Here is an 11,633-nt window from a genome sequence, read left to right on the forward strand (position 1 = left end):
TATATATATGATAGATTGGATGAAAATTAGGTATTCTAACGAGTATCCATCGAGCACGTGCCAGAGAAATCCTAAATTAAAATAGGTCAAATGAAGTTTAAAGTAGTCATGTTAACTTTATTATTGAGCAACTACATATTAGCTGCAATATATTTGGATTGGCCATAATTACACGTGAAAAGAAAAATTATTTACTTGCATCATAAATACGTATCTTAATAATATTTTTATCTATTATTGTTTATCTCACTTATATCACATCAAAAAAATATATTATAGAAATTATTTTCCAAATAATCTTCTAAATTTTCTCAAAATTTTGCACTACGTTAAGGTCCTAATAATAGGATAATAGCAGAGATGATTATAGCTGTCAAGCGTGAAGAGAGAGCAACAATAACTTAATGATCGGAGGTCTATTGAAACCATTGTAATATAATTAGTCTGCCTTGTTTTTGCCATGATATAACATTCTTCCGCCAAGAAACCTGCTAACTTGCCGGTTTACCAAATTTTCTTTTAAACAAGAAGGGTAAACAGGACAAATATAGATAGTTCCTTGTGCATTTTATAGCATAATCAAGAGTTATTTCTCTTTTTGAAGAGGACGATTACATATACAATCAATCATCATAAAGCATGAACAAGAATGCTAGTCCGGCACAGTGGACAAGTTCTGCTCTTCTTCAACCATTTCTGAATGCATTCAGCATGAAAAGTATGATTACAAGCAGTAAGCTCCCAGCAGGTTTCCCCATCTTCAATCTCACATATGCAGATTGTGCAGCTGCTCAAGCTTCCATCCCTTCCTTTTCCTCCAGAAACGACTTTATCTACCACTACTTCAACTCTTGATGATGAAGTTTGCAGAACTTCTTCTCGAAATCCACCGCTGGTAGCAGGTTGCGCGGCCCCGGCTACTGCAGATTGCCTTTGACTACGGATTCTGTTGGAGAAATAGGTCTTGCATTTTATGAAAACAGCAGATAAAATGAATGCTAGCAGCCCAGCTCCAAAATAAAAGAATACTTGAACTTCGTTCATGTTTTTTTTTTTTTCAGAAAGAAGGGACAATTTGCTACATGATTATAGCAAGAGTTTCTTTGTTTGGTGCTTGTGGGCTACAAGAATTATTCAAGTATTTGATATAATAATAGTGGTTTTGAAGCTGAAACTCTGAATCCTCCAAACATGTCCTTGAGCACCGAATGATAAGTTGGAGGTTCTAAACTCTGGATTACGATTCTTCCTTGTAGGGGAACAAGAATAGGTAAAGAGCGAAGACACAAAAGTCAAGCAGTTTGGATACTGTGGTATAATTTAATTTCTTTGGACAATGTCCCTATTGAGATGTAGCTTCGACGTTGTGCCAGCAAAGTAGCATTGGTGTTTCCAGGACACGAGGCGAGGGTCCAGAAAAGGAATATTTGGGTCACGTAGATTGGGAATTCAGGTTGCGTCTCCAGTCATCTCATTTAACAATTATACATTTCTTGATGCGATTTTTAGCACTCGCGAAAACAAAGCAAAGCAAAATGACAAAGGGCCGATGACTTCACAAGCACAAGGATGGGTAACCAAGTTTTTGTAAAACGTAAAAGAAATGCGTAACCAAGGATGGGCATCAAATAATTCAACTCCCGTGTAAGATTAAAATAAAAACACAAAAATTGAATTGTTCTTCTCTAATCCAAAATACAGGGTAGCCTCTAACAACCATCTACCTAAGCAAGAATCATCATGCTGAAGTTTCAGACAAGAAGAAATACTTGCAACCATATAGCAACAGAATGGTGGTTTCTTCAATTCAGTAATTCCAGGACGTTGACAGCTTCAAACAGGGAAACGAAACTGAGATGCTCTAAAGTTGTATAGATCAAAATCTGCATCTGTATGACCAATGCCCCTTTTTGAGTTTTGAGAAGAAACAGTTTTCAAATTTCAATCAATATACCTTTGGCTTCACAAGCAAAGTTTCAAACTTTGGAATTGGATATAAAGCAGTTCCAGATACTACAGCTTTTAGAGTTTCTCTGAAATGTAAAACACCCTCCAGCACCCTTCTAGGTCTGTTTCTAGTCATCCCAAGTTGATGGTCCACCTAATCCAACTTCAGCCACTGGTGACAAATCAAAGTTGGCAGCCCGGTCCCCAAGATTCTTCTTTTTCTTACCCTGTTTTGGAAATTTAACTATGGCACCAGCTGAATCAATGCCTGGAACACTCTTCTGTTCCATCTTCTGACCCCTGCCTATAGCATTTTCAGCAACATCAGTAGTAAGCAATTCCACAAATGGGGCTTCTCCATCATCAATGATGTTCCCTGTATTTTGTTTCAACTTCTTTTTCAATTTTCCATCACCTTTTGTCGGGATGATACTATCTTCCCCATGGTCTTCTTCCCTTTCCAGTTTTTTGCGCTTCAATTCCTTCCCTGCTTTGGGATTGACTGGAGGAAGTTTTGAGCCATCAGCACTAACATCTTTGTTCAATTCTAACTTTGAATTTTTCTTTCTTTCATTTTCTGAAGTCACTCTCTCCTTTGTGCTTACCAATTTCTCCTTCAATAGTTTATTTCTCTTATGCTTCTTATTGTCGGATCCCTTCTCTGTTGCCCTATCTTCAGCATTACCAAGAGGCTGATCATCACCTTCTTCAATCCCTAAAAGATACTTCTTTGAGTTCTTTTGTCCCCTTGAATTATCCGTCCAATCCTCCTTTTGGCCTGCTAGTACATTGCTGTCAGTAATGTAGCTGTTACTTCCATCAACTTCCTTTTTCATGGTTTTATCTGTTGGTCTAGCATTAAATATCTGCAAGTTTGGTAGTAGTTTCTTGATCTGCTTAAGAATCATTTTCCTAGAGGTCAGTTTTGAAAGACAACTAAAAGGGAAATAGATATTAATGAGACAATAAAACAAGATCTTCACCTTCTTAGCCAATGTTTCCTTTTCAGAAATAGGGTTCCCCTGTAGGTTCAGATTTCTGAGGTTAGCCAAAGAAGAGAGCACCTGCCATTATATGAGAAAAGAGTCGCACAACAAAAGTACTTTTAGCCATATCCAATAAAATTATCAATAAAGCACCACAAGAACCAGAGACGAGAGCAAAACCTTCAGATCTGACCAGTTCGTAATTAAGTTGTTTCCCACATCTAGATTCTGTAGTTTAGAATTGTGGCTCAATTCAACTGGAAGAGTCTGAGTAACAGAGACGGATGATACCAGATAAAATACAAACCAAATTAATAGCATGATTTATGCATCACTTCAGGCTGTACTCAAACAAAATTGATAATGCAAGTCAGAGAAACAACAAATTTTGGTGGGTGGGGGCACTGCAACACTTAAGAGAGACCTCAAGAATACTCAGGCATAAATAAAACAGGATGAATTACACAACACACCTTGATCTCATTATGAGCAAGGCGAAGCTCTTTTAACTCAGTGCAAGAGGTAAGTGAGGAGCCAATGGTTTGCAACCGACAGTTAGACAGAGAGAGCTGAAATCAAATATAAAGGTAGACGTTACAAAACGCCCCAAGAAATGCTGCAGCTCAAGGCAATAATTGAAACACTTACCTTCGTTATTGACTTTGTTTTGACCAGAGAGTCACCAATCTTACTTACTGGATTCCTAGACAGAACTGCACATAATCAGCAAATGGTGATTATAACTATTAACTATAACGTAATGAATATAAAATTTTCAAGAAACAATTCGAGAATCACATATAAAAGCAATAAAGGTGAACATACAACTCATAAGAAATAGTGTACAAGCTCTGAACATTGTCAAATAAGAAAACAAGAATGAACCATCCTAATCAGTTACAGCAGAATAACTATGCTCTTAATGACACCAACCCGTTAGATGCTGTATTAAAACACTATTGCAATGTAGCAGCCAGCGTGAAGAACAAAGAAGACAGGAGTAGAAACATACCCAGGTATTAGGTTTAATAAACTAAATATTGTTTGCATAACATTATATATTTGTCCTAGTTTGTGGAGTAGATGATCCTAGTATGGTTCTCTGAGCTATCATCTATAGGTTACTAATTCAGATCTCACTCAAAACAAACTCACTCAAAATTTTATTCTATGTCAGTGCTTCTGCTAAATTCTAGACTCATATCCCATCATGTCTGCTTTCTGCATTCTCTAATGACAGCTTTTAAGTTTGAAGACCACAGCACGCAATAGTAAAGCCTTGTTTTTGAAAACTGCCTGTCTTTATTCTGTTAAGTGCTGAAATTTATTTGTGGCCTTTCATAAGCCAGAAAATCACGAGTCTTTCAGGTTTCAGCAAAGGCTCGGACCTACAACATGGCAAACACATATAGGATCACAGCCTGAAAAAAGATAACTTGTCCTTTTGGGGACTTTGATCCCACAATTATGGAGGTTAAAAAGGTACTCACTCTTATCTAAAGGCAAATACATTCCGTACTCAAGATAATAGATCAACTTAAGCAACTGCATCTCCCTCTTAAAAACAGGTTTATTGATACTTGCAATATACTAACTAAAAATATTTCTTGAAGGCAGCAATCATTTTGCACTGCACTTCCTGTTATATTTGTGGTAATGCTTTGTTAGTTGTAATACTCATATAACCTTCATCTCAATTAAATGACTGACACTAAGATAGGTCATCATTTGCTCTGAGTGAGTCAGACTGTCATTCGAGTCATCCCTAAATCTGAAAGGAAACATGTTCAACAAAATGATGCTTAAATAATTCTGGAACCATGCACAAAAGAAAATTAAACAAAACTAATTGGATGAAATGACAGAAGTTAATATGGATTTTTATGAAAAACCAGTGGTTCAGAAAGTTAATCATCATCATTTGCTACAGAATCAAACTCTAGTTAAGAATTTTGAAGCTGATGAATATTGGAATCTACTGAAAGTCACCATCAACGGATCATAATAGAAAACTTGGACCATATACCAAGAGTGTTCAGCTCCTTCATTTGATCAAGCTTGGAAATTGAAGAAATTTCATTGTCTGCCACCAGAAAACAAGTCAGAAAATAAAGAAATTTATTTATTAATAGAGACACTGGTTAAATGAAAATGATAAAGCAACTTAATCTAAATAGCTTTACCATTTAAGATCAATGCGCGCATGCTCACAAGAGACCTGACATCATCCATAGTTTTGAGCTTGTTCTTGCCAGCATTTAAGACCTAATTAACCCAAAAAAAATTGGAGTTAAATCAACATTCATGAAATTAAAACCCAATTCACCTGTTCTACCATAGTGCTTCCACTATCAAATATTCATGACACGCTTTTGACTCGTTAGACCACATTGGTTCTAACTGATAGTTTCTTGTTCTCATGATTTGGGAAAGAATATGGGTTTCATTTCATTCTTCAAGAGAGATCATTACAATGTCACTGGTGGAGATAAAGAGAATACAAGTGACTGCAGTGGCGTACTAGGAACAAAAAGCACATTTCGTCTAGAGGAACAAAAACCATATTTTCTCCAAAATCATCAGAAAACGAAAATGCATAGAGTTGTATAGGTAGTTTCCTACAGAATTCATTCATGAGCTGCTGCAAACTCATTTTCCCTTCGAAAGCTTTGCATTTTCTGATGCATAACACACTTAGAAGAAACAAAGGGTAGAACGAGGACTGTAAAACCAGGAATAGAAAAACCAGCAGGCAGATTTTGCAAATCAAATCCACAGAGTATACCTCAAAATTTAACAAATTAAGCATATAATCGTCCTAACATAGCCAAGAACTGAAAAAACAAAAAAAAAAAAAAAAAGAAGCATTTAAAGGGATGGGAAGAAGTGTACCACTCACAGTGAGTTTAGTAAGCCCCTCGATACCTTTCAAGCTCTGGAGCTTATTCTGTACCACTGATAACCACTTCAAGTTTACACATTTTCCCAAAGCCTATTTTCAGAACCACCAAAATATTCAACAAAAAAAAAATGCAAAAAAGATCAAAGAAATACCATTTAAACAAGAAACCTTGCTTAAAATAATCGCAGCAAAATAAGCAGTAAACAGCTTAGGAATTTCCTACCTCAACTGAAGTGAGATTATTGAAGCCAAGATCAAGTCTTTCCAAACTTTTGAAATCACCCAAGCATGAAACCTATCAAAAGCGAAAGAAAAAACATCAATTCAAAGATTGAACTTTTAAAGCCATGACACTTGCAAAAACATAAATTCCAGGGTGGTTTTGGTAATTACATCAGAAAGAGCTTTCTGGGTGAGAGTGAGATTTGTTACAGAGTTGGGATCACTAGCATTCTTTTCTTGTAGTATTTTCTTGGAGTTCAATACAGTCATGGCGAGTGCAATGGGGTTTTTCTTTTCACCTTTTGTTCTGTAAAACCCTAGGCAAGTTTTCAACGGTTAAACAAAATAAACAAACTGAGGTGAGGTGTAAAAGAAAGCATTTTGTTTTATTTATCATTGGGGCCTTCCATATTTGCAAACTTCTCAAAAATTTCAAGAAAATAGAGGTGTAAGCAATTATAGGCTTCAAGCCAAACAATTGCTTCACTTTGGCTCAATTTTTGCTCCTGCTTCAAATATAGCTTTGATGGTCAGTTTATCTTTGATCTATCAAAAAGATTTTGATTTTTTAACCAATATCGAATAGACGGAAGCTGTAGTTGTAAGAGAAGCGGTCTGACTGGCAAAACTGCTAAACATCCCTAGCTACATTTTGGGGGGAGATTTGTCCTCAGCTATTAATCTTATCCAAAGCTGAAGACATTCTCTTGGATGTTGGTTTAGTAATTGAGGATGTTAGACTAGCTTTCTTAGAGGAAAATATTATTGATGTAAAATAGATTTTTAGAGCAGCTAGCACGATTGCGCATAGATTTGCTCACTTTGCAAAGTTGGGCAAAATAGGTTAAGAGTCTTTGGAGCTCCTCTTCGAATTTTGTCCATTAATTGTTATTGGATGATTTTCAACAATCTCATTAATAGTATTCGTTGTGTTTCTTATAAAAAAAAGTTAAAATACAATATAAGTTAAAAATTATAAATTATGTTATGTGTTGTTATGTGCTTTGTATGGAACACAAAATGAAATTTAGTTCTTAAGCATTCTCATGTGCCTTGAGTTGAAAACAAAATCAAATTATAAGTGTTACCGTATACTAAATATGTTGTGCAAACCATTAATGAACTAAATTCTACTAATGAGGATATTGTGTACAATCATTGTGCACACTAGATTTTAAACAATTTATTTATCTCATATTTCTTTTCTTTCATGGTATATATTATAACCATGTTAACTACTTAACTTCAGTATTACCTTTTATTCAACTTCACTTTTCTATACTTTTGCCTAAAAGGAAACCTTCTTTTTTTTTTTTTTACTAAAAAAATTAGAATAAATTTTATATACACTACTATCACGGTTTGATGGATGATATATGAGCAAATTTTAAACAAATATATCCTCACTGGGGTCACAGAGTACTTTGAACAAATATGAGGGGTGGAGAATGCAAACTAACAGATACATAATGAGAAGAAGATAAAAGAAAAGATATTTCAAGGAACAGCTGCTTCTTCTTCAGAGGACCAAGCCAGCAATGAGCTTTGATTTCCACTAATCACAGCAAAATTCTACCTCCTAAAAATGAACTCTGCCATTCCTATTCCTCTGAGATTAAGCTACTCCAATCTTTACTCTCCAAAACGACGACGCCCCACCTCCTTAGTCCCTGCAATTCTGTCTGTTCTCAGGACTTCCCAGCATGGTAAACTCAACTGCCACTTAAATACAGCATTGTTTTTAAACATTTTAGCATAAAAATATAACCACTATAGTTTTTCTTTCTGGGATGTTATAATTAATTTGTTTGCTTATTTTCTTTTTTGGGCTTCAAAAGTGAGTGAATTTGCAGGAGATGAAGTATTAGAAGCCTTCATAAAAGAAAGAGAAGTCACCGGAGACTTTATAGCAAAAGTTTCTGATAGAATTTGGCTCAAAGAAGCTATTGATTCCCTTAATACTAATTCTCAAAAGACAATTGCAGCTGATTTTTCTGATAAAACTTCTCAATTATCAGAACAGGTTCTTTCTTTTTTGGGTTTTTCCTTTTAATGTTGATTTAGAAAAGTAAGAATGGTTTAGGAAGAATTATTGTTCAATTTTGATTATTATGATCTAATATTTGTTTTACTTGTAGGAAGTACTTGACGAAAACGAGGGTGGTGGATTTTTAAAACTAAAAAGAATTAATGAATGGGTATTGGGAGACAGCCTCATTGCACCAGTCAATAAGAAGATGAGTATTAAGGTATTTTTATAAGATCGTTTGGGAATTATTTCTTTAATGCCTTGTCTGTTATATTGTCTCTTTAATTTTTGTTTTTGAGAGTAATGGTGTTACTATTTCATTTGTAATTTACAGGAGCTACAAAATGATGGTGAGAAGAGGAGAAAGCTCAATTTACTCAGATATGAAGCTGTATGATGTTTTGATGTGTTCAATGCTGTTTTATATTAGCTGTAATTACTATGCTTCTCGCAGTTCTGGAGTATGAAAAAAAGCACCCTCCCTAGTGTTTCTGAAAATTAGAATTTCCCGGTTGAATGTTTACTTTTCGGGTAATGTTGTCCAAATGTATGCTAAAGGTGGAGCTGGTAAGAGGTCCTGTGCCGGGTTGTAATGGTTATTTGAATTTGTTAGTTCTGTGCATTGTCTGCTTAGTTCTTTTGTGTTTATAGAACGTGTTTTGTTTGTTATATTGTGTATAACATTATCTGATTTTGACACGATTAGACAATGATGAAGTGAAATAATGGAATGAACCAAAGATAAAAAGTATCCTTGGCCCAGCTGATGTAATTGCGCTCAAGTTTTGTTTGTTCTTACAGCATAATGTGGAGTAGCATGTACATGCTGAAGATAGCTACTTGAAGTCAGTTTTGCGCCAGAAGAATTTGTAGAGAATTTCTTATGCTTTACCTGTTCCCTGATTTCAGCTGAAAAGGGAACTGCTTCTGTTGACGGCAGGGATTGGAACTGCATGCGGAGGATATTGCCTAGTAGTGTTGTCTGTTAAGGTAATTGGTTTGAAGGTTAAGATCTGGAAATAAAATGGTTCTCAATGTGTTAAAACTTGTCGGTGTCCTTGTTTCTCATTGCTTGGTCATTGTCCTTAACTGCTTCATTATTGCTGAAAGCACCTATGACGTTTTAAAAATTGATTATAATGGAAGCAAACTTTTGTTTCATCTTTCCAAAAATTTAATTGCTTCTTGGTAACAAAAAAGCAGATTTCATTTATTTGAAAATTTTCAGAAAGTTGTAAATCATATTCTACTAATGCTAACAGCCTAACAGGTGCTAGAAAAAGCTGTTTGGTTCACATGTTTATCAAATGCATAACCTACTATGCTTATTCTTCGATCAGGCTGCTTTGAGCTATGGTATTGGGGTGCTTTTCAGGTTAGTGATTAGCCACTGCGCTGCCCTATTTAGGGATCCATCTTATGGTGTTCTTTTTACTTAAAATTGTCAAACTCAGATATTTAGCAATTGCAAATTCAGTACGACTAAGTGTGCATCAGCATGATAAAAAAAATCTACTGTCATAAGTGGTTAAAAATTCCGTCATTTGATGTGTATATCATAGCAATTGGTTTACCTTAAACTCTAGTTTACATTTGTATTCAGATGTCTAAATCCTTTAGCCATCCAGCACATTCATCTCATTTTTCTCTTCCCCTTCAAAAACTTTTACTTTTTTATGGCAGAAGTTATCCGCTCAGTTTGTCTCCAAAGGGCCTGCCACCTTACATTTTTCATTTGGTTTTTGCCAAATCTGCAGTTGCTTGTACCTTCAACTCCTGTGCCAACATGTGGACAACCTCTCGAAGGAAAAAGTGCCAGACATCTTTATGCAAAAGAAATCAAAGAAGTATTACTAAAACTCGAACTTCTTTTTCATCTTTTGCATGTGTTGAACCCAACTCAAATGCTACCTAGTACTAACATTTATATTTAACCAGGATTGGAATAAGGTCTGAGGATCTGCAAGATCTATTTGAAAGATCTATAAAGGGTACTGGTCTTGCTCTTTCATCTCCAAGGCTTGTAATTCCTGCTGCAATATATGGCTTGTGGGAATTGTCGCAGCATTTTGCCCATGATTTGCTTGATTTCCAGGTAATTTCCTTCTTATAACAGAGCAACCAGTGGGCCCTGACTTGGAAGTTCATAGTACAGGATATATTTAGTTGCGTAGTAGGAAGTTCCCTCGATAATTTTGAAAGAAAGATTGGGGATGGATAGGAATTTGGTAAGGTAAGGACATATAGAGATTTTTCTTTTGGATCACAAGAAACCTCTCTGCCTGCTTGCTGCCACTCTCTGTCAGCCACTAGATGCGAACTTGGAACCTGGTCGTTTCCCTTCTTGTATATGGTTGCTTATGTTGTGTTCTTTTGTGCCTTCCTCAGCTTGTGCCAGCAATGCTTGGAATATTTGCATATAAAGCTGCTGCTCTGGTGCAAGTCTACAGGGACAATGAAGACCTCCAATTTATATTTCCTGAGAATGAAGAAAGATCAGGCAACTGAACCTCTGGAATTTCCAATTCAATGCCTTTGATGTTACTGGTGTTACAGAGCAGGTTGGTGTGCTGAAAGGTTTTGCACACGCGTAGAAAGTAAGAAATGTATTATAGCTTTTTGTATGTTTCTATAGTTACTTTTCAGCCAATTTCCTACGTAGATATTATAAGCAATATTTTTTCTGCTTCTCGATTTTCTTCTCGTTTTCATTTCTTTATTTCCTGCAATATGACAATTAACAAAGCCCTGTTCTATATACAGCTCCACTAATCTAACTGTGGCCCAAAAGATATGAAGAATCCTGCAATCAAGGTTGAGCTCAATCCAGCCATGAGTAAGATTTGTATGACGGGAAAATGAAGCTTCCTTTTTTCTTTTTTGGGAGGGGGGGGGGAGGGGGTGCATCCTTGGATGTTCATGGTGATATGTTAACAATGGCAATCAAGGAAGCTTGGTTGCCATATAGATAAGATTACCTTCTTTTAGATTATTGAAAGTTGTAGCTGTATATAGCTAAATCAGTAATCACTATATGATTATGTCCCTACTTCAATGGCTTTGTGCCTATTAATATACTCGTCCAAGCTTCATCTTTCCAGTTCTATTCCATATGGCATGTTGAATGAGTAAAATTGACTGGTACTTGTTTGGAATGTGAGTTTTTTGGGAGTTTGTCTAAAATTTTACTGTACCTTACTATAAAAGCTTTTTAAAAAATTTTTGAAATGTGTAGATTTTTGAGTATTTTTGAAATGTATAGTTTAAAAATTTTGAAAATTTTTTTGAGATTACTGTAGTTAAAGTTTTTAAAAAACTTGTAGCAGATAATCTTGGCAAAAAACTTGAGTTCCAAACAAAGCCAAATTTGTATAGGTGATTGAGCCGTTGCTCAAATATTGTAAAGTTTGGTTTGCTATAAAATTTATCTATCGTTTCCGGAAAAAAAAAAAAAAAAAACTGCCTTAAGTTTGGTGCTATCCCTTTTTCCTCCTTGAACCATGCAACTTGACGAAAATTCTAGTTTTTCAAGATTGTAAATCCAAAT

General features: G+C 35.4%; 2 protein-coding genes across 5 annotated transcripts; one reads left to right on the top strand and one right to left on the bottom strand.

Moving 5' to 3' along the window:
• Positions 1-1,618: 1,618 nt before the first annotated feature.
• On the bottom strand, positions 1,619-6,755 carry LOC113726326 (uncharacterized). Of its 3 annotated transcripts, none has more exons than XM_072075495.1 (10): positions 6,229-6,755; positions 6,059-6,130; positions 5,833-5,925; positions 5,117-5,198; positions 4,960-5,016; positions 3,582-3,628; positions 3,407-3,502; positions 3,114-3,200; positions 2,931-3,011; positions 1,619-2,840 (listed from the first exon to the last, which is right to left on the bottom strand). In XM_072075495.1, exons 1-10 carry the CDS (start codon positions 6,325-6,327, stop codon positions 2,076-2,078), a joined length of 1,479 nt encoding a protein of 492 aa, XP_071931596.1. In that variant the 5' UTR covers positions 6,328-6,755; the 3' UTR covers positions 1,619-2,075. The 3 variants fall into 3 exon arrangements, with proteins under 3 accessions (XP_071931596.1, XP_027105783.2, XP_071931603.1); XM_027249982.2 differs by having other exon boundaries at positions 3,582-3,646; positions 6,229-6,753; XM_072075502.1 differs by lacking the exon at positions 6,229-6,755 and having other exon boundaries at positions 3,582-3,646; positions 5,826-5,925; positions 6,059-6,079.
• A 790-nt stretch (positions 6,756-7,545) lies between these two features.
• LOC113726333 (uncharacterized) lies at positions 7,546-11,186 on the top strand. 2 transcript variants are annotated; one of them, XM_027249992.2, is made up of 10 exons: positions 7,546-7,763; positions 7,896-8,080; positions 8,196-8,306; positions 8,421-8,477; positions 8,996-9,076; positions 9,427-9,461; positions 9,844-9,933; positions 10,025-10,181; positions 10,475-10,683; positions 10,850-11,186. In XM_027249992.2, exons 1-9 carry the CDS (start codon positions 7,643-7,645, stop codon positions 10,592-10,594), a joined length of 957 nt encoding a protein of 318 aa, XP_027105793.1. In that variant the 5' UTR covers positions 7,546-7,642; the 3' UTR covers positions 10,595-10,683; positions 10,850-11,186. The 2 variants fall into 2 exon arrangements, with proteins under 2 accessions (XP_027105793.1, XP_027105803.1); XM_027250002.2 differs by having other exon boundaries at positions 10,475-10,647.
• Positions 11,187-11,633: the final 447 nt, after the last annotated feature.

Source organism: Coffea arabica, chromosome 1c (genome assembly GCF_036785885.1).
Source record: "Coffea arabica cultivar ET-39 chromosome 1c, Coffea Arabica ET-39 HiFi, whole genome shotgun sequence".
NCBI lineage: Eukaryota > Viridiplantae > Streptophyta > Magnoliopsida > Gentianales > Rubiaceae > Coffea > Coffea arabica.